We start from the raw sequence: 27822 nt of genomic DNA, 5'->3' as shown, positions 1-27822 counted from the left end.
CATGCTGCCTTCTGGTCTGCATTCTGGGGTCCTATATCTCACAAACCATAACAGGAATAACACTTTCATTTCATTTCATTTAAAATTTTTATTGAACGTAACTACAGATAGCAATATGTACTAATATACAATATTCACCTACTCAAAGGAATGGAAAGAAGTAGAAACCTATAGTAAGCCACTTCTTCTCCTAACACAGTAAATAAAAATCTGTGTAGCGTTTTACTTTTTATTAGGAAAAACAAAGGTTTAGGGACTCTAACATATAGGTCCTTCTCAAAAAATTAGCATATTGTGATAAAGTTCATTACTTTCTATAATGTAATGATGAAAATTTAACATTCATATATTTTAGATTCATTGCACACTAACTGAAATATTTCAGGTCTTTTATTGTCTTAATACGGATGATTTTGGCATACAGCTCATGAAAACCCAAAATTCCTATCTCACAAAATTAGCATATTTCATCCGACCAATAAAAGAAAAGTGTTTTTAATACAAAAAACATCAACCTTCAAATAATCATGTACAGTTATGCACTCAATACTTGGTCGGGAATCCTTTTGCAGAAATGACTGCTTCAATGCGGCGTGGCATGGAGGCAATCAGCCTGTGGCACTGCTGAGGTCTTATGGAGGCCCAGGATGCTTCGATAGCGGCCTTTAGCTCATCCAGAGTGTTGGGTCTTGAGTCTCTCAACATTCTCTTCACAATATCCCACAGATTCTCTATGGGGTTCAGGTCAGGAGAGTTGGCAGGCCAATTGAGCACAGTGATACCATGGTCAGTAAACCATTTACCAGTGGTTTTGGCACTGTGAGCAGGTGCCAGGTCGTGCTGAAAAACGAAATCCTCATCTCCATAAAGCTTTTCAGCAGATGGAAGCATGAAGTGCTCCAAAATCTCCTGATAGCTAGCTGCATTGACCCTGCCCTTGATAAAACACAGTGGACCAACACCAGCAGCTGACACGGCACCCCAGACCATCACTGACTGTGGGTACTTGACACTGGACTTCTGGCATTTTGGCATTTCCTTCTCCCCAGTCTTCCTCCAGACTCTGGCACCTTGATTTCCGAATGACATGCAGAATTTGCTTTCATCCGAAAAAAGTACTTTGGACCACTGAGCAACAGTCCAGTGCTGCTTCTCTGTAGCCCAGGTCTGGGGAATGCGGCACCTGTAGCCCATTTCCTGCACACGCCTGTGCACGGTGGTTCTGGATGTTTCTACTCCAGACTCAGTCCACTGCTTCCGCAGGTCCCCCAAGGTCTGGAATCGGCCCTTCTCCACAATCTTCCTCAGGGTCCGGTCACCTCTTCTCGTTGTGCAGCGTTTTCTGCCACTCTTTTTCCTTCCCACAGATTTCCCACTGAGGTGCCTTGATACAGCACTCTGGGAACAGCCTATTCGTTCAGAAATGTCTTTCTGTGTCTTACCCTCTTGCTTGAGGGTGTCAATAGTGGCCTTCTGGACAGCAGTCAGGTTGGCAGTCTTACCCATGATTGGGGTTTTGAGTGATGAACCAGGCTGGGAGTTTTAAAGGCCTCAGGAATCTTTTGCAGGTGTTTAGAGTTAACTCGTTGATTCAGATGATTAGGTTCATAGCTCGTTTAGAGACCCTTTTAATGATATGCTAATTTTGTGAGATAGGAATTTTGGGTTTTCATGAGCTGTATGCCAAAATCATCCGTATTAAGACAATAAAAGACCTGAAATATTTCAGTTAGTGTGCAATGAATCTAAAATATATGAATATTAAATTTTTATCATGACATTATGGAAAATAATGAACTTTATCACAATATGCTAATTTTTTGAGAAGGACCTGTACAACATTAATTCCAAATTCTACTTTACTGAAACACATTTGATTACAGCTTCCTGTTGTCTGATGGTCCTCATCAGATCTCTTTGATCTTTTTCTGGGAGTTCAGATGGAGCTCTATCTCCTCTTTGAATAAGAGCTCCCCCAGTTGGCCGTGCGAGGCCTCGCTCATGGCTTTGGTTTGCATACACATCTTGTACTTGTCTGGAGGAAGCTCATCTGCACAGCTCTTCTCATGCCACAGATGGAAAAGGCCTCGGGACGGAGCTCGAACCACCATCAGCTTGCTGTGGAGGTACTTCCTGTACAGGTGGACGTCCTCCAGCCCCCAGCCTCTGATGCTGCGGTCAAACCCACCTGTGAGTCCGTGGACAGGTAGCAGGAAGATTAGAATAATTTAGCGCTTTAAATATATATTCCAGAGAAGAAAATATACTTAGTGATGTTAAATTATAAAATAGAAATAATTAAATCAAATTATAAAATATAAATATATTTTTATACATTTTGTAGGACATACATAAACCTTCATTTATCCAGATAAACCTCACTGAGATTTAAAATCTCTTTTCCAAGAGGGATCTGGCAAGACAGCAGCACAATTTACAAATATCAACAATTGGATTCATACAGTGACATACATTCATATAGTTTTAAACCAACCATCAATCCATTTTCTATACCCGTTTCTTTCGTACAGGGTCACGGGGGAGCTGGTGCCTATCTCCAGAAGTCTACGGGCGAGAGGCAGGGTACAGCCTGGACAGGTTTCCAATCCATCACAGAGCAACACAAAGACACACAGTACAAGCAACCATGCACACACCCATTCACACCTAAAGGCAATTGAGAGAGACCAATTAACCTAACAGTCATGTTTTTGGACTGTGGGAGGAAGCTGGAGTACCCGGCGAGAACGCACACATGCACAGGGAGAACATACAAAGTCCATGTAGAAAGTCCCCTGGAGTTGAACCCAGGACCTTCTTGCTGCAAGGCAACAGTGCTACCAACTGCGCCAGCCCAGTTTTAAACCATCAAAATATAAAATAATTTTAAAAAAAATCAACGAATGAAAACATGACTGGCTCAAAAGCAAATGCAGTTAATAGCTCCCTGCTTTGTGATCCTTCAGTGGTGCTTTTGGCTCACCAAGGGTCATTAGCTCTGTCAGTTTGGACTCTTGCTGAAAATCATTGCAGGTTACAGGTTACCCTTACCCAGTTTTGTTCTAACTCTGGGAACAAAGATATGATAAGAAGCCTGGGAGCAGAGTCCACATCGGGGCTGGGGTGTATTCATTAAAGCATTCAGGTAAGTGGGAAGCATTCCCAGTATACACTCTTAGGTATAGGGAGAAGTGAGGAGCATGATCCTGCCATTTGTATATGCTGCATCTTTCAAACAGATAATTCTTGACCCAACTAACAGCCAGGCCAGATGAGCCTATTTGCAAAGGCCTTGTTAAAAGAGTGTTGGGCATGTTACATTAAAAAAAGTAATTACTTACTTTTTTAGTTACTAGTTACTAAGTTAGTACCTGAGTTACTCCACTATAAAAGCAACTAGTTAACAGGGAAAGCAACTATTGCGTGACTTTTTTTTAGGTTTAAATATGTCTAAGAATTTAGATTTTTTCTAAGGTTTCAGAAGCCAGTTGCATAAAGTGGAATTACATAGACAAGTAGCTTACTTACACCAAACATTTAATATTTACCTCACATGTACGTTCTTGTCTTTTACCTCAAGGAGAATAAAGTAGTGTCTGTACTTCCACTTCGCAATCTTTCCCTCCAGACCCACCATTGCTGCAACTTACATCTGCTAGTTTGCCTGAGCAGGGCTGCTGTGTGCATTTGCAGTTTGTGTGTAAACTGAACACTGCTTCTGATTGGCTTACAATGAATGAATTGTCTCGCCCTTTGGTCCTCCCTTCACCAAAGAAAAAAAAAAACGTAGTTCCTGTCGCTGTTAGCCACGACTGATGATAAGAGCTTTAGTTTATACCGTGCCCAATTTAATTGTCGATGGGTTCTGGCGTTGTAATGCTGAAAAACGTAATTCGTTTGATTACTCGTTACTGAAAAAAGTAACGGGGTTAGTAACGCCATTTGCTTTAACACCCTTATTCCTATCACTGTAAAAGAATATTCAGATCTACTGTGTGATATACTTTTGACAGATCGATCAACTGTGTAGTACAACATTTCCTACAATCTAATGCCTGGTTCACACGGCAGGATTTTCAAATTGTTGGCTGATTTGAAATCCTGAGAGACCCCACATATGACAATAAAAAATCGTAGGTATAACAGGTTCGCTCCTACAGTGTGTGGTGTCCAGCCGCACGGCGAGCACAACACACCACACACAAACAGATTTCAGCAGGACGTTGTATTGAGACAAAGTGTATTTTATTCATAAATTGTGCCCCTCTCACGTATTGCAACTGAGACTCTCCCCATCATTTTATCTAGTGATTTGCCTGTTGTATTATGGGAGGATACTCCCGCAAATTAGCAGCAGAAAGCACAACTCACTGCACTGCTGGTAGAATATCAGGAGATCTCCAACACATTGAAGGGAGAGACTGGCTGCTCTGGTGGCTGACGGAGTAATTGAAGAGAGCTGCAGCCCCTGGGCATCACCTGTTGTCTTTGTAAAAAGAGAAATGGTGAATGGAGATTCTGCATTGATTATCGTCACCTGAACAGCATAACTGTGAAAGACTCACATCCCTTCCCAAGAGAGGATGAGATCGTGGATGCACTAGCAGGCTTAGTACCTTGTATTTTTCTAATGGCTATTGGCAGATTGCTGAGAAGGACCTAGCAAAAAACACCCCCGGGCTGGGGCCTTTATCAGTGGCGCTCGATGCCAATAGGTCTCACCAATGCACCTGCAACTTTTCAGCGCATGATGGAGCTGGTACTGAGAGGACTTCCATGGCAGGTGTGGATGGTGTATCTTGATGTGTTGATTTACAGTGCCACCTTCAAGTCTATGCAAAGTTTTCTCCAGAATTCAGTCAGCTTGCCTTTAGGCTGAATTCAAAACAATGTCACCTAGCTCAAGATCATATAATGTTTCTGGGACGTGGAGTTTCTCGACACAGCTTACAGCCTGATCCCCAGAACACAGAAAAAGTTAGGACATGGCCCACTCCGCAAAATCCAACAGAAGTGATAGCATTTGTAGGCCTGTGCTCCTACTACAGATGCTTTGTTAAGGACTTTGCCCAGCGTGCATCTCCATTGCACCGCCTCACCTACAAAGAAACACCTTTCAGATGACTGTAATGCAGCTTTTGAGTACCTAAAAGGGGTCCTCTCATCTGCACCGATTTTACAGTCCATGACTTTAACATTCCCTTTAAAGTGTACACTGATGCCCCCAATGAAGCAATGGTGGCAGTTATTGTCCAAGACAGGGATGGACTAAAGAGGGTGGTAGAATCTCCTAGCCAGTCGCTAACTTCCACAGAAAGGCGCTGCTCCACATTCGACAAAGAGTTGTGGACCATAGTGTGGGCCATACGCCAATTTAGACATTATGTGGGATCAGCTGCTTTTGTGATTATATCTGATCACATGCCTCTGCTGGGCCTGCACAACATGTCTATTGACAAGGATCCCACAGGACTTAGGGTGAGATGGGTTTTGGAATTAGACCCTTACAACTGGACAATACAACACAAGGGTGGGCAACAGCATGCTAATGCTGATGCACTCTCACGGCACCCTCAGATCCCAGAGCCCAGGGGGGCAGGCATAAACATACAAGATGCAACCATACAGGTGCATGTCGTTGACTTGAACAGAGGGTCCAGAGGTTCCACTGTGAACCCTCAGACCTCTGAACATATTAAAGAGGAGCATTGCACCGAGGGGGACAGTGAAGCCCTTGATTTGTCCTCCATGCATGTACTACCACCAGATGAGTTAAAGGAGCAGCAGCGTGCCGATCCTGATATTAGTCAGAATCAGAATCAGCTTTATTGCCAAGTTCATACATACAAACAAGGAATTTGACTCCAGTACACTTTGCTCTCTTGTTTTTTTTTAATGTGTTATAAGATATATTTATGCATAGATCTTTATGTCCTTAAATATATACAGTGCCTTGCGAAAGTATTCGGCCCCCTTGAACTTTTCAACCTTTTGCCACAGTTCAAGCTTCAAACATAAAGATATAAAACTCAAATTTTTTGTGAAGAATCAACAACAAGTGGGACACAATCGTGACGTGGAATGAAGTTTATTTCATGTGTCAAACTTGTTTAACAAATAAAAAACTGAAAAGTGGGGCGTGCAATATTATTTGCCCCCCTTGCGTTAATACTTTGTAGCGCCACCCTTTGCTGCAATTACAGCTGCAAGTCGCTTGGGGTTTGTCTCTATCAGTTTTGCACATTGAGAGACTGAAATTCTTGCCCATTCTTCCTTACAAAACAGCTCAAGCTCAGTGAGGTTGGATGGAGAGCATTCGTGAACAGCAGTCTTCAGCTCTTTCCACAGATTCTCGATTGGTCTGGACTTTGACTTGGCCATTCCAACATCTGGATACGTTTATTTGTAAACCATTCCATTGTAGATTTGGCTTCATGTTTTGGATCATTGTCTTGTTGGAAAATAAATCTCCGTCCCAGTCTCAGGTCTTTGCAGACCCCAACAGGTTTTCTTCCAGAATGGTCCTGTATTTGGCCCATCCATCTTCCCATCAATTTTGACCATCTTCCCTGTCCCACCTGACGAAACGCAGGCCCAAACCATGATACTGCCACCACCATGTTTGACAGTGGGGATGGTGTGTTCAGGGTGATGAGCTGTGTTGCTTTTACGCTAAACATATCGTTTTGCATTGTGGCCAAACAGTTCGATTTTGGTTTCATCTCAACAGTGCACCTTCTTCCACATGTTTGGTGTGTCTCCCAGGTGGCTTGTGGCAAACTTTAAACAAGTCTTTTTATGGATATCTTTGGGAAATAGCTTTCTTCTTGCCACTCTTCCATAAAGGCCAGATTTGTGCAGTGTACGACTGATTATTGTCCTATGGACAGACTCTCCCACCTCAGCTGTAGATCTCTGCAGTTCATCCAGAGTGATCATGGGCCTCTTGGCTGCATCTCTGATCAGTCTTCTCCTTGTTCGAGATGAAAGTTTAGAGGGACGGCCGGGTCTTGGTAGATTTGCAGTGGTCGAATACTCCTTCCATTTCAATATGATTGCTTGCACAGTGCAAATCTTTTTTGTATCCAAATCCGGCTTTAAACTTCTCCACAACAGTATCTCGGACCTGCCTGGTGTGTTCCTTGGTCTTCATGATGCTCTCAGCGCTTTGAACAGAACCCTGAGTCTATCACAGAGGAGGTGCATTTATACGGAGACTTGATTACACACAGGTGGATTCTATTTATCATCATCAGTCATTTGGGACAACATTGGATCCTTCAGAGATCCTCACTGAACTTCTGGAGTGAGTTTGCTGCACTGAAAGTAAAGGGGCCGAATAATATTGCACGCCCCACTTTCAGTTTTTTATTTGTTAAACAAGTTTGACACATCCAATAAATTTCATTCCACTTCACGATTGTGTCCCACTTGTTGTTGATTCTTCACAAAAAATTAGAGTTTTAAATCTTTATGTTTGAAGCCTGAAATGTGGAAAGAGGTTGAAAAGTTCAAGGGGGCCGAATACTTTCGCAAGGTTCTGTATTCATATATACAAAGGTGCATTTGCAACTTCAGTATGAGGTTGTTTGGTACTCTATTGTTCATCAGAGAAACATCCTGGGGGAAGAAACTGTCTCTGTGGCGGCTGGTTTCAGTGAACAGTGCTCTGTAGTGACGGCCTGAAGGTAAAGCTTTGAACAGTTTATGTGCAGGGTGTGTGGGGTCTGCAGAGATTTTAGCAGCTCTTTTCCTGACCCTAGACCTGTATAAGTCCTGGATGGAGGGAAAGTGAGCCCCGATTATTCGTTGTAGTCTGGACCTGTCCTGTTTTGTGGATGAGCCAAACCACACTAAGATGGATGAAGACAGGACAGACTGAATGATGGCAGTGTAGAAGATAACCAGCAGCTCCTGTGGAAGGTTGTACTTCTTGAGTTGCCTCAGGAAGTACAGTCTCTGCTGTTCGGCCTTCTTCCAAACAGTGTCTATGTGTGAGGACCATCTCAGGTCCTCAGAGATGGTGGTTCCTAGGTATTCCTAGTCAGGTATTGGATTGGATTGAGCGGAGCAGTTTCCAACCACCTAAGAAGCCAGCTCCTGAGGACTTTGAAAATTATGGACGAAGTACCATTGCCTATCTGTTATTAATGGAATACTCTGCAGGGCAGTGAACTCTCCCTTCACTAGCGATGCTCTCTGTCAGATTTTCATTCCCTCTTCACTTGTTTCTAATGTACTACAGCATCTGCATGGGGGTTTTGCATCAGTCCATTTCTCAGTGGAACGGGTATGGGAATGGGCAAACTTGTTATTGGCCCTTCATGTTCAAAGACATTCTACGGTGGTGTGAACAGTGCATTCCATGTCAAACCCGAAATGCCCCAGTACCTAAGCAGAAGGACCCAATGGGGGGTGTTCAAGCCACCAGGCCATTTCAGAGAGTGGCCACTGACATTCTGGAACTGCCAGGAAGTTCTAAGAGTAACAGGTATATGTTGGTTGTAGCAGACTACTTTACCAAATTTGTAAATCTGTATGCTCTCCCGAATCAAACAGCTCTTTCAGTAGCACAGTTTGTTTGAAGACTATGTGCTGGTGCACGTTATTTCTGAGGCAATCCATAGTGATCAGGGTCGCCAGTTCGAAGTTGAGATGGTCCAAAGACTGTGTCAGCTTCTGGGGATTAAGAAGACACACACTGCACTTTTTAATCCCAGGTCTGACAGGATGGTTCAACGTTTAATTGCGCACTCATTGACCAGCTTGCCAAATCGTTGCTCGCCCTTGGTGGTGAGTGAGACGCTTATCTGAAAGAGCTGGATTTTGCTTATAACACATCTGTTCATGCATCCACCAAACACACGCTATACTGCCTAACGCATGGTCAGGAAGTTCGTGTTCCAGTTGCTGTGTTGCTGTCGAGTCAGCTGGTCAATCTGCATTTTTTGGTGTCAGGTAGGGAGGTGCTGAGGCTCATGACAAGCAAAAGCTGTACCATAATAGAGTGATTTGCCACCAGCCATATGCTAAGGGGTCCTGGTATGGTTACATAATCCAACAGAGGATCGTGTGAAGCTTGCTACTTACTGGAAAGGGCCTTACCGAGTCCAATCTGCGCTGGACTTGCAAAGGGAACCTGGGCTCACATATCACTTGTCATATATATTACCTTTTGGAGGCCTGGGGAATGTTCTCAAGGGGTGATATGTAACCCATGTTTGTTGATTTGCCTGTTATTTTTATTACTTCATGTTAAGAGCAGTACAGATCAGAGGGTTTTATTTTGAAAGGAAAGAAGAAAGACTGGAAGGAGGTAATGTTTTTTTGCTGCCCTCTTGGATTTAAGACGTGGATAAAAAAAAATAGCTTTTAGATTTGTACTTGTAAATTTTTGATTCGAATGGATGCTGGCAAGTAACAGCAGCTAAAAAGCCGGTGGAAATCCATGCTCACGCCTTACTAAACTGTGCTCTCAGTTTTGCAATCTGTGTGCTCAGATTACAAGACTGTTCTTTCGGTTTCTGCAATCCGTCTGCACAGTTTGATAAACTGTGCGCTCCGTTTTGCAATCCATGCACGCAGATTACTCAGTGAAATTTGTCGAGAGTTTGGACGTGGCCTTAGTGTAACAAAAATAAAGTCATATTACAAACAGTGAAGTGTGCTGATTAAAACGTGGCAGTGCTTTAAATATATGACAACAGAGCCACTGAACGTACTCGCAGGTGTGTGCCATGCATCCAAACTCTCGACAAATGTCACTGTGTAATCTGTGCTCACGGCTTGCAGAAACTGAGAGCACAGTTTAGTAATCTGTGCGCACAGATTGCAAATCTGAGAGCAAAGTTTTGTAAAGCATGAGCGCGAATTTGTTTTTTCTTACCCGCTGACAAGGCTCCGTAGATTCGTACTCGTAAATTTGTGATTTGTGACTTTGTAACTTGTATTCGTAACATCTAAACTTGTATTCTCATAGATGTGAGAATGTGAGATCACAGATTTGATGTCACTTTTATGTATAAGTTGACAAGGCACAAATACAAATCTTAAATTTATTCATGTTTATTAACCTAAATTTACAAATTTGGACACCTAAGCATACGGTTTTTTACAGTAATCTTACCCCATAACAATCCAACAAGTTGAATATCTCAGATTTTAAGTCGGGGCCGCCCCGACGTCCTTCGGAACAGACTAGATCACTCTTAACACATCACACAGCAGGATTATCTCATAAGATTATTTTAAGAGCCATCAGCATAATCGGGGCATGTCGGAAGGGGAAGATCGGGGCAAAAAATCGGCATAAAAATCCTGCAGTGTGAACCAGGCATAAAGACTCGATGATATCATTCACCACTTAGACAGAAGCTGTAGTCATATTGTGCTGCTTCCTACATCCAGACTGATGGTCTGAATTGACAAAACATCATTCATACCAAAAAGAAGTTGCTCACAAACTTGTTTTTCCAAGATCTTTCCTAGGACACATAACTTAGATATTGCGCTCTAATCAACAACACAGCAATCACCACTTTTCAGTAGAGGAAGAACAAAAGCCGACTTCCAGATTTTAGGAATCACATTCTTGGTAAAAGACAGACTGAAGATAAAAGTTTATGGTTCTGTGATGATATCTGCAGTAACCTTGAGAAAAGATGGATCAAGTTTATAAGGACCTCCAGGTTTGCTTGTGTCGATGTTTTTGAAAGCTCTACAGACCTCAGACACAGTAAGAGCAGTGAAGATGCAACCCTCAGGGGCAGAGGGGGGAGGTACTGACTGGAAATCCTGTTCTCCTAAATCAGATTGTCTTGTCTGGTCAAACAAGTAATCAAACAAAACAAAGTAGCAGTCAACAATTGCTGTCTCATCTGTGGTCTCATCTGTGACCAGATGACTACCATCATTGATAGTCAGGGGTGGATCATTTATGCTTGTTTCATGTGGGTAGATTTAATCACCTACCAGAAATTCTGTTTGTTTTTAAAAGATAGTACTCAGGCCAATCTTCCTGAGATTAAGATTGCCTGGCTTTTGCCTGCGCAGCATCCCTTTCACATTTTAGGGCATATAGTTTTGATGAGAACCAGGGATTTGTTCTTCCTTTCACTCTAAATTTGCAGATTGGTACATATTTTTTTATAGTTGGAACTACATGACATGGGTTTGAATAAAATGTTTGTGTATTATGACAGATTCTATTAATTTTATTTATATTTTATATATAGTTTTTTTGCAACCCGGACTTATGCACTACCCAGGGAACATGTTGCCATGGTGACCAGTGACGCGCATCATAGCAAGAGGACCTGGCTAATGACGTTGTAGCTGGCAGATTCTTACAAACCTGACTGAAGTTTTTTAATTTTAACCAAAAAAGTGTGTCAACCGTTTATGTCACTTTCATTTCAAATAGATTAACAAAAGTTAAAGATGGGTCATCAAAGGTCATCCAGACTCCATAACATTACCCAACTCAAACAAAAATGGTGTCAGTGGTTTGTGCTGTTTTTGATACATAAGTCTTGTAATTTTGGAGCTATTAAAGAATAAAGGTCATCCAATGATTACAGCCCCCCCTGGTGGTTACAGAGTAAAGGCACTTCCCAATTGTTTTCCTGTTTTCTTTTATACTTTAATGTATTATAAATTAAACTTTTGCAGCAGAAACCATTAACACAATTTTTTGTTGGAGTTAGGTAACGTTCAGGAGCCTGGCTGACCGTTGAATATCTACCCTTAAACTTTTATTAATATCTTGAAAATGAAAGCAGCTCAACAAACATTTGTGAAGCACAAATCCAACACAAGTGTCTGCAGAGGAGAGCAGGAGAAGCTCCTGTCCTTGATGGTTTTGGAGCAAATAGGGAAAAGGCAAGAGTGACAGCACATTTGTAAGTAGAAATGTTGGTGTGTCGCTGTATAAATGTTTTGAACACACTGAGACAGGGACAGACAGAGAGAATAAAAGACATGGGGAGGGATGCCTGCTTTTAAGATTAAACATAAGTTAATATTAAAGAGAGACCTGATATATCTGCCACTTGATGGACTGAAATTTAGAGTTTTATCAACATATCACAGACAGTAGTATTTTTGTGTAGTCAATGAAACTGTAAATAGGCCTGTTTAATTTTTACTCACTAGTTGGTCTTCTTGCTGTTTTGATCTAAACAGTTTTTAAAATAAAATACATTTTGTTTTACTCCTTTTTTTCAAATTAGCAGATGTTGATGGAACAGTTACATTTAGCAGGTATCTAACAGTATTATTTCTTCAAAGTAAGTATTCCATGAAAATCTGTGCCTATATTACCAACGTTAATGAAATCGGATCTGTACTGGCATGTCATGCCAAATCCAAAGTCCCGCCAGAATCCATTTTCCTTTTTTATCACCTGAAACAGAAGGAAAAGCCTGAAGTCAGCCTCAATATGATTATATTCTCCCATTAGAACCAGAAACATGTTTCATTTACCCACCAGCTGTTGTTTTATAGAAGGTAGGAGTGTGTGATTACTGTAGATGATGGATGGGTTGTACTGGCTGAAGAGCACAGGGTAGTACACTTTTTTACCTAAAAGAATGAGCGATGCAATAACGTGACAAGATTAAGCAGTCAGTAAGAAACCCCATCTACATAGTGCTAAATTGGGAAAAGCATTGACCTAATTAAAGCTGTAAGGCAGAGTGAAGGGATGTGGTTTTTTTACAGGTTATTTAATAAGGATAAAATCACGAGAACGTGTTCAGAAGTGCAAGTCCCCAGAAGAAACTCAGACAAAGAAAAATTGGGATTTCAAAAAGAAAAAATTGCTTTCGGGACCTTCTCACCAGCTTCTGCATTCAAACGACAAGAAGTCAAGAAGTCTGCTGTGAAGTGGATGTCAACATCACAGAAGAAGAGCAAGACGTTCTGCCGTTGTCTCCAGGCCCTGGCACCCACATCAAGGCCTCGGCCACGAGAAAACTCCTCATTCATCTGGATCAGGGTGAAACCTCTGAACCGAGTCTCCCTGAGACACAGAAGCAGAACAATGGACCACTGTCATCTCTTCTTAATTACCCAGCTGCTAAGTTTGGCTTTTTTCTCATACTCGTGTTTTCTCTTTCTTTTTAATTAGTTTCTGAATGCCAACATGATATACACAGTTCAGCATGGAGAAATTTCTGTAAGGGAAGACTAAAAACATTGAATAACATGCTTTTTTAATTTATGGTCTTGTTTCTGTACATTTTAGAAAATCCCTCATGTTGGGAAACCCAAAATAAAATCAGGTTTATCTTTTGATTTCATTTCGACTTCAGACAACTTGATAATGATTTATTTTCTATTTTTATTAGTATTACTAGTATGTTGGGTAATGCCCGTCAAATGTAGTGCAATAGGATTGTCACATTTATAGAAGAGCAAAGGTGGGTGTTATTCTGTAATTTTTCCCGTGTATCGCAGCTCTTTCTATAACCATAGTGTTTAATATCAGTGCCTAATTTAAAGTTCCAGTAAAGATGCTGACTGGTGTGTGTAATGTCTCGGTGAGTCCAAATCACATATTTTGAGGCTTTAAAGGTCAGGATCTCATGCAGGATTTTCATGCTGGATGCTGTTGGCAGTTTTAGTTGTTTTTTAAAAAAAATTATTTGTAAAACAATTAGGCAAACAAATTCTAAGTAAAGCTATGCACCAGAAATTATTTTTTTATTGTTATTAGAATTTAGATATTTTGACCTTGGGGTACTTTGAAGGGTACTTCGGTCCAAAGATTAAATTGTAGCAATTTTGTGCAAACGTTTTAGACCACTTTGCATTTGTATCATCATTGCAATAAATGCCCCAGACCTCCATTTAAATCTTTATCGAGGCTTTATCTGAGGCTTTCTGACTTTTGAATTTTGGGTGATTTGTCACTCAGATGGAGGACAAAAGAAGTTTCAAGCCTAAATAACAGTTGATGAACAGTGACAGAAAGCAGTATCATTGAGAAAACACGAACAGGAATAAAAACGGTCTTCTAAAAACGGTCAGGACTGAAAGAAAAATAATCAAAGAAAGTCAGAAAAGTCGAAAGAAAAACATTGAAAGACCTCCAGAAACCAGAAGTAATTAAAAAAGAGCTGGAACCTGTCTCCTTGGAAAGAAATATGAAATGATGGGCAACAGGATACTTTTGCACAGTCCTGCCTTTCAATGTTCTACAGCCTGAAATGCACTTATTGCAACTGTCTCTGAAATAATGTTTGATTTTATTATAAACTAAACAAGCTAGACACCCATGTCACTGGTGTACTGTTCTGCTTAACTAGTAAATAAGCTGCCAGAGACCAGCTGCTCATTTCTGCCTGTTAGATTTAGTTTCTGGTGTTTTCTTATGGGAAAAGCACTAAATACTCTCAAACATGGAGCTGATAGAAGGTTCTTAGTCACATTCAGTCTCTGTGACAGTATTTGCGTTACCTGGTGGTCTGATCTAGCACAGCCTTCACCTGGTCAATCTGATCCCGACCAAAGTAGACCACAGTGAGGTGAACCTGGCCGTCTTGTTGGATGCAAACTTCTCTGAACAAAACACACAAGCAAAATAAGCACATATTTAAACCACGTGGTTGGAAAATATGGATGGCCAGATCGAGGCTACGTTTATAATCTTGGAGTGGCACACCAAAACCAAAAACTATTGCCGCAATTTCATGACTTTTATTAACAATTGGTCATATTTAGAGGGATGGTGGAAGGGATCCGGGAGAGATTTACAGAAAATAAAAAATCAGCATGAATGAAGGGCAAAGAAACATGTGAATGAATAAATAATTGTCGCATTTAGTTGAAATTATTGCTTTGCTTTGTTAAATTCAACTGTATCCAGCTTAATTAGGTTGTGGCTAGTGGCCCTCCACATCGTTTAAACTATTTTTCACTAAATAATTTTTTCATTCATTCTGTTTTTATGATTCCAGAGGTTTTAAAGATGAGCTTTCACCAAGATTTTGGAGACTTGTCTCTAAGATCAACAGTTTAGAACCAGAGCTCTGTTCGTCCACCTCTAGATGTTACCTGAAGTTGTTGACAAACTGCCTGAAGGCATAAACCCTCCCGGAGAGCGGGACGATTATGTTGATGATAATGCTGGCTGTATTCACACTGTCACTCTTCACCTTCATCAAAGGCCCAAATGGCCTGAAAAGGACGAGCTGAGCGAAATCCTGTGGGCTGTCATCTTTGAACATCAGCTCATAGACAGTCCCTCTGCTCCTTTCTGTGCGAGTCAACCCTGGGTCAGAAAAGAGAATATCCTTAGATCACTTTTCACCTAAAGGCTATGAAAAATCAACTGAGTTTAACTGTATAGCACAGGATCGAATCTAACTGTATGTGACTGGATCTGATTGTATGACTGGAATGAATGGTTTGAATTCAGTTTAGACCAAATTGGATTCTACAGATCCAGACAGATTTGTTTGTACCATTAAAGCCTAATTTCTCCTAAAAAGTCATTCAAAAATGTATATATGTCCGATTTATACCAGCATGCCTTTAGTATGTAATAAATAAATACAACTTTGAAAAAGGAATTATTTTTGTTTAATCAACAAAGATTTGTTGGTTCCCCTAAAATGCGTATTCATCCTTGCATAATAGTCACGATTCGATTCAATTCAATTCAATTCAATTCAGTTTTATTTATATAGCGCCAATTCACAACACATGTTGTCTCAAGGCACTTCACAACAGTCAGGTACATACATTCCAATTAATCCTAACCATTGAACAGTACAGTCAGATTCAGTTATTTATTCAAATTGGATAAAAAGTTTTTCTGTCTAAGGAAACCCAGCAGATTGCTTCCAGTCAGTGACTTGCAGCATTCACTCCTCCCGGATGAGCATGTAGAGACAGTGGACAGTCACTGGCGTTGACTTTGCTGCAATCCCTCATACTGAGCATGCATGTAGCGACAGTGGAGAGGAAAAACTCCCTTTTAACAGGAAGAAACCTCCAGCAGAACCAGGCTCAGTGTGAGCGGCCATCTGCCATGACCGACTGGGGGTTTGAGAGAACAGAGCAGAGACACACAAAGAACACAGAAGCACAGGAGTACTTTCTATGGGAAGGAAAAGTAAATGTTAATGGATGTAGCTCCTTTAGTCGTTTCACCTAGAAAGAAAGAACAGATACACTCTGAGCCAGTTTTCAAGGTTAGAGTCTGAAAGAGAGCAAATATAATTAGTTACAGTTAAGCTCAGTCAATCGCCATGTCTAGGAGAGAGAAAGGGTTAAACACTAAAAGACAGGGCCATGTGGATCATCGGTAGAGGGTGAGCATTAAGTTGTTGCCAGCAGAAGCTCGGATGATGCCCCCCTCCAGAAATGTGTCACAGGTAGACACAGAGTCAGGCCAGGTGTAGCTTCTAGGAAGAGAAAAGAGAGAACAAGGTTAAAAGCTGAAATAACAGCAAATAATGCAAATTGGAGAGTAGTGTGAGAATGTAGCGAAGAGGGTGAAAGTGGTCGTTATGTCCTCCAGCAGCCTAAGCCTATAGCAGCATAACTACACAGATAGTTTCAGTTCAGATTATTTAGTTAAACGGCACTTATTTACAACAATGTCATCTCAAGGCACCCCACAAAGGGTCCCACTGATGGTCATTGTTATACTAAAAAGTACAAGGATTGGGATACCTCTCTCTGTCAGACTGATCACAACCATTAGAAAAGAGAAGGGGTCATACAGGTAGCAGAAATAGAGGGTGTGTTTGCACCTCAACCATAACTGAGCCGGTTTAGGCTAAACCTGACTCCCCCTTAATCCATCCAACAGGGAGGGAAGAAGACGGAGGTAAAAAATAAGGAAGATAGCTCAGGATAAACTAAGCCACTCTAACTATAAGCTTTATCAAAAAGGAAAGTTTTAAGCCTAGCCTTAAAAGTAGACAGGGTGTCTGCCTCACGGACCAAAACCGGGAGCTGGTTCCACAGGAGAGGAGCTGATAACTAAAGGATCTGCCTCCCATTCTACTTCTAGAGACTCTAGGAACCACCAGTAAACCTGGAGTCTGAGAACGAAGTGCTCCGGTCCAAAGACGACAACTTCTGTCTTGTCTGAATTTAGAAGCAAAATATTTAAAGTCATCCAAGTTTTTTTATCTTCAAGACATGCTTGTAGTCTATCTAAATGATTGGGCTCATCAGGATTTATGGATAAGTAAACTGAGTATCATCAGCATAACAGTGAAAATGTATCCTATGCTGCCTGATAATTTGACCTATTGGAAGCATATATATAGTAAAGAGAATTGGCCCAAGTACTGAACCCTGTGGTACTCCACAATTAACCCTGGAGTTTAAAGATGATTTATCATTTACATGAACAAACTGGAATCTGTCAGACAGATAAGATTTAAACCAGCACTGTTCCCCTGATCCCTACAGCATATTCCAGCCTGTCTAAGAGAATTTTGTGATCGACTGTATCAAATGCAGCACTGAGATCTAAGAGGACAAGTACAGACACAAGTCCATTATCTGAGGCCATAAGAATATCATTAGTGACTTTCAGCAGAGCTGTTTCAGTGCTATGATGAGCTCTGAAACCTGACTGAAACTCTTCAAACAGGTCATTGCTGTGTAAATGCTCACACATTTGATTAGCAACTATTTTCTCAAGAATTTTAGATAAGAAGATTGGATATAGGTCTGTAATTTTTTTAAGTCATCTCGATCAAGCGAAGGTTTCTTAAGTAAAGGTTTAAATACAGTTACCCTAAAAGCTTGTGGTACATATCCATTTACTAAGGATAAATTAATCATATCTAAAATGGAGCTGGTAATCAGAGGGAACACTTCCTTAAATAATTTGGATGGGATTGGGTCTAACATACAAGTTGAAGGTTTAGATGAAGCAAATATTTCCGATAACTCAGGAAGCTCCACAGGATCAAAACAGTCCAAACACAAATCAGGTTCTGCAGTTATTTCCAATGTTGTCTCACTTGCTGAGGATGAAGTAATCATCTTCGGGAGTATATCAAAGATTTTCTTTTTAATAGAATCAATTTTATTTAAGAAGAATCCCATAAAGTCATGACTGCTAAGAGCTAAGGGAATGGATGGCTCAACAGAGCTATGACTCTGTGTAAGTTTAGCAACTGTACTAAAGAGAAACCTAGGATTATTCTTGTTCTCTTCTATTAATGATGAGAAATAAGCTGTTCTAGCTTGGCGATGTGTCTTTTTATACAACAGTAGGCTATATTTCCAGTTTAAGTAGGAATCCTCTAGGTGTGTAGAGCGCCATTTTCTCTCCAATTTTCTAACATTGTGCTTTAAAGTGCGCAGCTCTGAATTAAACCAAGGAGCTAGCCTCCTATGAATGATTACCTTCTTTTTCAAAGGGGCTGCATTGTCGAATGCATCACGCAATGATGAAGAAACACTATGAACAAAAGAATCAATTTGTGAAGGGGCAGAAACAGAATTATTGCCCTCCATTGTGCTCTTCAGTGATAATGAGGAAATTAAAAGTGGAACAGATTCTTTAAAGGTTGTTACAGCATCGCCTGATAATGATCTACTATAATGAAATTTTCTTTCAGGTGTGGAGTACTCGGTTAAATTAAACTCAAAGGTTATTAAGAAATGGTCAGACAGGACAGGGTTATGAGAAAATATTGTTATGTCTTTACACTCAATGCCATATGTCAGCACAAGGTCCAGAGAATGAAGACAAAGGTGGGTAGGTTTGTCAATGTTTTGAGCAAAGCCAACTGAGTCTAAGATAACATTAAACGCTATATTTAGGCTATCACTTTCAGTGTCAACATGAATGTTAAAACCCCCCACTATAATAACTTTATCTGTATTTAACACTAAATCAGATAAAAGGTCTGAAAACTGATCTAAAAATTGAGAGTAAGGGCCTGGTGGACGGTACAAAACAACAAACAGAAGTGGTTTTAGTGCTTTGCAATTTGGATGAGGAAAACTAAGGATTAAATATTCAAAAGAGGTGCAGCTATTGATTGGTCTGGGACTAATCAGTAAATTGGACTGAAAGATGGTTGCTACTCCTCCTCCTCGCCCAGTATTTCGAGGAATGTGAAAATTTAAATAATTAGTAGCAGTTGACTCATTTATAGTAACATAATCCTCTTGCTGCAGCCAGGTTTCTGTGAGGCAAAATAAATCAATCTGATTGTCACAAATCAGATCACTAACTAGCAATGTCTTTGAAGAGAGAGATCTTATGTTCAGTATGCCACATTTAATTGTTTTATTTTTCTTTTCGGTCTGAATTGTGTTTATTTTTATGAGATTTTCCTGATTTCAATTCAATTCAATTCAAAGATCCTTTATTGATCCCCGAGGGAAAATTAGAATTCCAGTACAACCCATCCAAACATACATCATGACACAAGACAATGGGGGTACGGGTCACCGAGGCTTTGCTGTCCACTCACAGGGGCTGCCCTTGCTAGATGAGAAAAGAGGCCACATTAGGTAAGTAGAGGGGGGAAAAAATCATATTTCACACTTTATCCTTAGCAGGATACAGTTTGAGATTGCAAAAAACCTCAGCACAAAGAAGCAACAAGTTGACAAAACAACATCATGCTGGGAACAGTGAAGGTGGTGTGAGGGGGTGCATATGTTTATCTTGAGCATGTGTGTGTGTGCAAGTAAGTTCATGAAGCACTGTCACAGAGGCCATTGTCCTTGATGGTTCGTTGGAATGTACATCAACCGGCCAAGTTCTGAGCAGGTCCACAGATGTCCTCAGGGAAGGGAGGGGGCAGAGGGAGCAGAGCGTCATGTTTACATAACTTCCAGGAGAAGTTGAAGATAGCCAGCCATCAAGGCCGTGCAGGGGAGCCAGATTCAGAAAAACAATAATTATTTGGGTTAGGCTGACTCTTAATTTTCCGTCAGCCTTGAGAGTCTCGCTGGTGCTTCTCAAAGGCGAATCCAAACAGCCAAATTCCTGGTCTTTCTGCCAGATCCAAGCGAACAACTTTCTCCAAGATTTATCCCATTTCACCCCTGAGTCCAGGAACCGCAACCTGCCTGCGATCCTTTACTTTTAGCCTTCTCCAGGGACTCCTTTGTAAGGATCACATCCAGTCTGTGATTCAGCTCACGTAACATCTCAGTCTGAGTGTTGATCGCTCTGAAGATCCCATCACACATGCCAGGCAGTCTTACAATTGCCAGAACAGCTGCTGACATTCTCCGAATTTCTCGATATGCCAGGTAACCGCTGACTCCAAAAAGCAGAAATCCTGATATCAAACATCCAATTATATACACATCTTCCACATCCTCGACTGACATTATCGACAGACACACAATCCTCCACTTCTGCCAGGAGTCCATCGTGTATCCGGAGAAAAATGTCCCGTCCAGGGAAGTGGGCTCTCCCGATCCCTGTCTTCTCGTCGAGAAAAATGTCCTCCTTTTAGATTATTTTTTAATCTATTCAATTTTGACCATGGGTGAGACACTGTCTTAATAGGGTAATGGGTGGGTAGCAGTACAGAAGCAGCAGAGAGGAGTATTAAACTACGACCCTGCTTCCTGGTCTGAACCCTGGGTTGTCAGAGTTTTGGAGAACTGATAAATTCGGCCAGATTTTTAGAAAGAAGAGCTGCTCTATCCAAAGTGGGATGGATGCCATCTCTCCGGATCAGACCCGGTTTTCCCCAAAATGTTCGCCAGTTATCAATATAACTCACATTATTTTCTGGACACCACCTAGACAGCCAGCGGTTGAATGACAGCATGCGGCTAAACATGTCGTCACTGTTCAGATCGGGGAGGGGACCAGAGAAAATTACGACATTGTTTTGGCAAACTTACACACCGAAGCAACACTAACTTTCGTGATCTCCGATTGACGTAACCGGGTGTCATTACTGCCAGCGTGAATAACAATCTTAGACAGATTGTTTAACCTCAATCAGTTTTACAGTTCTCTTTAACCTTTAGTTTGGTATCATAGTGAACATGGACCAGAAAACTGGAAGAACAGCAAAGAACTTCCCTTTTTACAAGCATACAAGCGGTTGAATCTGAACACAGCAGGAGTAAATATTCCACAATGACTAATAACTGGTAAAATGGCTATAAAGTACACAAACATGGTCAGATTTTGTAGGTAGAGTTGTATGAAAAATGCACTTACTCTTTAGACTTCTTTTGTTACTAGTTTTTGAAAAAAGCTAATTTTATCTGTATACCTCCTCTCATTTAAAGAAAAGAAATGCAGCGCCTCAAGCTAAAGGTATAAAAGCCAAAGGGACAATCTTTATGGCCAAACACAGACAGTTGGTGCATGAAGATATAACCATGGCTTTAGTCTCTTCTAGCCTTTGCCCTACTAATCACCTCCACATCAGTTAAAAGTGAGTCTGTTTCACTTGTCAGATCCTTCTGTTATCTGTAACCTTCATGCCGGTTTGCCGGTACGCCTGTCGCCATTGCTTTTGTTGGCTCCTGACAGAAGCTTCCCAATTCCTCTCATGCCTGTTCCTGGCATTTTTTAGTTTTTCCTTCAATAAACCCTCAATATGAGACATCTATGTGTATATCTGAACTTTAGTGCAATTCCTCCGCAAATTATGACTATAGCCAACCTCAGGACTTGGGCAGATGAGGAAATGCAACTAAAGGTTAATCAAGTGGAAAATGGGGACAATATAAAAGTTGTATTGAACACATAGAAATGTCTAAAAACTGAAATGTGGTGATGAATCCTCTTCACTGTGAGCCATTTGCTCAAATAGAATAGGCCAAACTAACTGTTGGCAAATGCAGAAGTTTATTGCAATCTACAGATATTTCTTGTTGGTGCGGCAATCAAATATTTAATAAGGATACCATCTTTCTTATCTTATGGTCATTAGTTTCATTATATTAAATAACTTACCAAATTAATAATAGACACACAATGCCTCCACACAAAATTTCAATCAGAAGTCGTTTTAGAGTGGCCATTAAACCACGTGTATGTTTTTGGGCTGTTGAAGGATGTGGAATAAATGGAGAGAACACCCACACACATGGGATTCAAACCCCAGACCTTCTCGATGCAAAGCAAGGCATCTAACAGCTGTGTCATCCTTGTAGCCTAAAATAACATCTGATCTACAAGTATAACTTAAACAAAAGTCTTTACAAATGTAATATACTCTCTATGCAAATTGTATAAAACACTTACTTTCTTACTGTCCTGAAGTTTGGAGAAATGCATATAAAAAAATAATTAAATAATAATTCAATGAAAATTGTTCACAAAAGTGACTACCATGCTCCCACTGAAAACAGACCTCTTAATATAAATAGCTTTAAGTTTTCAGGATTAGCAGACCTTAATGTTGTTCAAATAATTTTGAAGGTTAAAAACAATATACTTCAAAACTTTGTCCAGGCGTTGCCTCAGATTATAGAAAATAAAGAAATGCTGGGGCCTGTCTCCACCAGAAGTTAGGCGAAAGCATGGTACACCCATGAAACCCAATCACCGAGCAACACAGAAACACACAGGACAAACAACCAGGCACCTACACACTCATACCTAAGAGCATTTTAGAGTCCAATTAATCTAACAGTCATGTTTTTGGACTTTGAAAGGAACCTAGAGGATCCAGAGAGAATCCAAGCATGCATGAGAAGAACATGCAAACTCCATGCAGAAAAATCATGGATTCAAACCCAGGACCATTTTCCTGCAAGGCAACAGTGCTAACCACAGCGCCTAATACCAAACAAAGTGAGAGTTCTACTTATAGAAATCAGAACCCCAAGCAGGCTGCACGGTATCCCCATTGGTAGCACTGTTGCCTTGCAGCACGATGGTTCAGGGTTCAACACCCAGCCTGGGGTCTTTCTGCATGGAGTTTGCATGTTTTCCCCATGCATGTGTGCTTTTGAAGCTGTAAACTGTAAATGTTGCTGTTTATTATGTAGAAACTGAATAACTTTGTGACACTGTTACTCTGCAATTTGAAAACCGCCGGTCTTTGTTCTGTATATACCAAGTGGATCAGATCAGTGCATGCATGCATCATGACAACTTCACCAGACACCACTTTTAATATCAGATTTGGTTTCAATACAAAAGAAAACTTGCAATGTTTTCTTTTTTTACATGGCAATATTTCTTCTTCTAACTAATAACTGCAAGTCAGATAACTAGGAGAAAGCAGGTATAAAGTAACTTGCAGCATGTGTCTGGTTGTGTTTCACATTTTCCTTGTGTCTCCCGTTTTATTCCAATGTTTTAAATTTATAACCAATAAAAGAAGCTAACTGTTTTTCACCCTGTATGAAGTCTGAAGGGGAGTACGAGCGTTTCCTCCTGGGGTTGCCTGGTTGTTGCTGGGGTCCATTGAGGACATGCAGAGCCATCTCCACTGTCCCGATTAGCTCGTCTCTGTGGTCTCTTCTCATGGGCCTCTCAGCCGGGTGCTTCGTCAGCCCCGTTTCCAGCTGGTAAACCCTGAGCAGCACCACAAACACCTCACTCTTTATATAGACAGGGCTTGGGTGGCTCTAATGAAGACCCTGGCGGCACAGCTGTACTCACGTCTGCAGGGTGAATGTGTCGAAAGGGATAAGCGCATATTCATTGGGCACCTCCAGACCTGAATTCACCTCAGCCTGGTTCAGCTGGGAGCGGAAGAACTCCTGAAGGACACCACGCCGTATATAACATTACATATTTCCTTCTTATGTTATTAATTCACATTTACAAATCATCTTCACTTGGGCTTTTTTACCTTGAGGTCAGACTTTGTTGGGGTTTTGTGAAGACTCTCTAGACCCTGAGGGAGAATCCCTTTACTTTTAGCCTTCTCCAGGGACTCCTGAAGCTGCTGAGTCCTCTCCTCCAGAGCCTCCTTCAGCTCCGCTATCTGCTTCGTCAGACTGCTAATGTAGTGTCTGTGAGAGTCTTCTCCCTCCTGCAGCAAGGCCATGTACCCCTCCTTACTGGTGGCTCCTCCAGACCACAGCAGAGAAGGGTGTTTGCTGTGAGATGAAGGTTTACAGGCCAGGAGGTAGAAGAGCAGCAGAAAGCAGCAGAGGCCCAATGTGATGAGACTGATACGGGCCATCAGAGCCAGCAGCCACCGTCTGAACATTCTGGATTGTCTCTAAAATGTTTAGAAACACTTAGAGGAATAGAAAACACCTATCTGTAACATAAAGGTCATTGCTCCTGTGCAGCTGTTGTAGTCCACTAGTTTTTTCATTATGCCCTTTTGTATCATCCTGGTTGGCAACATCTTCACATGAGGCTGCTCATCACATCTACGTCATGGTGAGTGATGATCCATGATGAGTTCTGAAATTAATTAAATGACAAAAATGTTTTTAGTTTTTAAAGTATTCTGTTTGCTGTTTAACATCCATTCAACCAACCGTCTGTGTAACCATCCATCAATTCATCCATCCATCCATCCATCCATCCATCCATCCATTCAATCGTCTGTGTAACCATCCATCAATTCATCCATCCATCCATCCATCCATCCATCCATCCATCCATCCATTCAACCGTCTGTGTAACCATCCATCAATTCATCCGTCCATCCATCCATCCATCCGTCCATCCATCCATCCATCCATCCATCCATCCATCCATCCATCCATCCATCCATTCAACCGTCTGTGTAACCATCCATCAATTCATCCATCCATCCATCCATCCATCCATCCATTCAACCGTCTGTGTAACCATCCATCAATTCATCCGTCCATCCATCCATCCGTCCGTCCATCCATCCATCCATCCATCCATCCATCCATCCATCCATCTATTCAACCATCTGTTTAACCATCCATCTATTCGACCGTTCATCCACCATCCATTCATTATTCTTCAATCAAGTAAGCTTTTGCAGGTTCCATATTTAAAGCCTGTCTCCTGCAGAAATATATACCATACTACACTCCGTAAATTTGAGGCTTTAAAAGTGACAAATTGGGCGGCGCTGGTGTTGTAGGGGTTAAGCTACAGTCCTTGGTGGAGCTATCCTGGGTTTGAGTCCTGGACCCGGCGACCTTTGCCAAATGTCTCCCCCTCTCTTTGCTCCTCTTTCCTGTCTACCTACTATTGAAAAAATGGAAAAATAAAGGCCTCTAGTGCCGCAAAAAACAAATATATATAAAAGTGACAAATAGTGACTCAAATATGTGTAGGAACCCCCAGTAAAAGTAAAAATTCGCATAAATCTTTAACTCTCTACAGAAAAAGCAACACAAACAGGGTGAACGGAGGTCTGCAGTGAAGCCATTTCTTCTCATCTCAAGTCGCAATAAAAAAACAACTACTAATTATGTCCGTATGTGTCTTAATTGTAAGTCTGACTGCTAGAGTTTGGCTGTTGTAACATGCAGAGAAACAGCCTGACCTGACGTGCCACAACGCTGAAGGTGGACAGAAACAAGCAGTTCTCTGTAAGCTTCTGCACCTCATCTGTGGGTGTATGAGTGTGTGTTGTCACAATCAGTTTATTCACAACACAGTTGGTTCTTTATGGCTCAGGTAATGGCCATTTTCATGAAAGACTTGCCTATGTTTCCCCAAAGGCCGTTCATATGTATGCATGTGTGTGTGTGTGTGTGTGTGTGTGTGTGTGTGTGTTTGTGTGTGTGGATGAAGACGGATTCATACAAGTGTTCATGCTGTCATAGACAGACTGAAACACTTGCAAATAGTTCATAGTTTTCGATACTTTTCTCCTGAAATTGTAAGGTTTTAAAGTTTCTTCCTTATTTGTTCAGAATAAGCTTTAAGTGTTTAAAGAAACCAGAAACCTAAACTGAATACACTTCAAGGCAGTAAACCATGGACCACCCTCTCATATGATGACATAAGTGAAACATGCAAAGATAGAAACATAGCAAAGTGTTTACTCTGCAAACCTCTAATTAATGACAGAGAGAAAATAATTTGTACTCACCAACTTCTCCGAAATAGAAGTCACACTTGGACAACAACAGTCATAAACAACTTATCTTTGAAATTAATAGAGTAAAAGGTACAGCTGAGAAGGAAATGATGAAGCAGTTCTGTAAAAGTAAAGGTTGAAGTGACATGATCCTCCCTCCTCTTAATCTCCACCTTTTTCCAGCGCCTCCCTCTCCAATTCCCTTCTTTCCCTGTTTTCCATTCCTCACTTCCTTCATCTCTGGAAGATCCCAAACCATCTGCTTTCATTCCTGATTCACTTTTAGTTTCACTCAGACTGTAATTAGCTAGAAGCAAACTATGACCAGAAATGTCCTTCATACTGCAATGCTCTCTCTCTCTCTCTCTCTCTCTCTCTCTCTCTCTCTCATCTGCAATCTGTTTTGAAGCAATAATTAGGTCCTAGTCAGATCTTGTAGGAAGAACATTTAGTGGGGCATGCATTACATATGGTCCTTGCTATCAGCCATACACTTGCTTAATGTTTCTCTGCAATAAAAAGTGCAGATGCAGCAATACTAATAATAATTATAACAAACTAAATCCTGGAAATGTGACTTTACATAAATAAATTTGGATCAAAGTCAAGAGGAAATAAAATCTGACCTAAAAGTATATTTTAGATCACAGAATGCAGAAAGTATGGGAGCCCTAAAACGTCTTGGGGGAGGAATTAAATAAACAATAATTTTGACACAATTTCCACATCTGACCAAATTCCATATGTTATTTAAATTCTGTTTTATTTGTTTTTAAATCCTATGAAAAAAGGCAGAAAAGCAAAAACATTTTATCCTGACAACGTTTTCAAGCTGAACAAATGTTCTTTTTTCTGTTGAATGCATTGGCTATTTTGTTATTTATCTATTTGGTTAGTTTGTTTATTAGTTAGTAAATATATTTCCCTATAGTTTAAGGAGCATTTTTGCAAGGTTTTTCTTTGAAAGCTTTTTTTTAGAGCAGTTTTTAATTTTTTAAGGCGCTATTGGACAAATATTTCATAGTTTTTAAAGAGTTTTTCTGTTTTTTATTTATTTATTTACAAAGCAAGGAAACCAGGCGTGTTATTTATTCATGTATTCATTCATTCTGCCAGGGTCCATGGGAGTTAGGGGTTTGGTTTTTCATTTGTGTGTGTTTGTTTCTTTGCTCATTATAATTGTTTAGCTCATGTCATTTTAGTTCATTCCTTTGTATTTAGTTTCTTACTAATTTGGGAGGTACTGTTGGTGCCAATTTAGTTCATTCTCTTATGTTAGTGTTAGTCTTGTATTTCCTTTGTGTTTTATTTTAGCACCCTCTTTCTTCTCACAGTGTTTATTATTCACCTTCCCTCAGTTCCCCTGCTCATCACTCTCCTCCACAGCTGTTGCACATTCCCCTGATTAAGCTCACCTGGTCCCAATTCCATTCTTCACTCTTGCCTCAGTATCTAATCTCCCTGGTTTTCATTGTTCATTGTTGGTTCCTTCCATTACTCTGTCCTGGTTTCTTGTTTCTTGCTGTCTTTGTGTCCCACCAGTAAGTCTGTCCTGTCCTGTTTTTACATTCTGTTCATTGGACTATGTGGCTCCCGCACTTCTGTCTGTTATTTGGACCACAAATTAAGGCGCATACTTGTGCACATGAAACTATAGGATAGTTTTTCCCCCATCATTTAAAGAACTTTGTTTGCTTTTTTTTCTTTGAAATGCAAGTTTAAAAAAGGAAAACCAGGCTATTTATTTTATTTTCAAAGACTGTAAGACTTTTTTTACCCTAAAATTTAAATAAAATTTTTTGTTGTTTTTGAAAGGCAGGAAAAAGAAAACTAGGGCATTTATTTATTAATTTATTAATTTACTTTACAA

General features: G+C 40.7%; 1 protein-coding gene across 3 annotated transcripts; it reads right to left on the bottom strand.

Annotated features, from left to right (window-relative positions):
* Positions 1-63: 63 nt before the first annotated feature.
* LOC124877422 (chondroitin sulfate N-acetylgalactosaminyltransferase 1-like) lies at positions 64-26094 on the bottom strand. 3 transcript variants are annotated; one of them, XM_047380569.1, is made up of 11 exons: positions 25965-26094; positions 23778-24343; positions 23585-23685; positions 23319-23497; positions 15058-15274; positions 14461-14562; positions 12840-13021; positions 12488-12582; positions 12322-12403; positions 1835-2188; positions 64-264 (listed from the first exon to the last, which is right to left on the bottom strand). In XM_047380569.1, exons 2-10 carry the CDS (start codon positions 24138-24140, stop codon positions 1908-1910), a joined length of 1602 nt encoding a protein of 533 aa, XP_047236525.1. In that variant the 5' UTR covers positions 24141-24343; positions 25965-26094; the 3' UTR covers positions 64-264; positions 1835-1907. The 3 variants fall into 3 exon arrangements, with proteins under 3 accessions (XP_047236525.1, XP_047236526.1, XP_047236527.1); XM_047380571.1 differs by lacking the exon at positions 64-264 and adding an exon at positions 2352-2413 and having other exon boundaries at positions 2069-2188; XM_047380570.1 differs by lacking the exon at positions 64-264 and having other exon boundaries at positions 1969-2188; positions 12326-12403.
* Between the last annotated feature and the right edge of the window lie 1728 nt (positions 26095-27822).

Source organism: Girardinichthys multiradiatus, chromosome 12, assembly GCF_021462225.1.
Source record: "Girardinichthys multiradiatus isolate DD_20200921_A chromosome 12, DD_fGirMul_XY1, whole genome shotgun sequence".
Lineage (NCBI taxonomy): Eukaryota > Metazoa > Chordata > Actinopteri > Cyprinodontiformes > Goodeidae > Girardinichthys > Girardinichthys multiradiatus.
The sequence above is the reverse complement of the archived record's forward strand: the minus strand, read 5'-3'. Positions and strand labels throughout refer to the sequence as shown.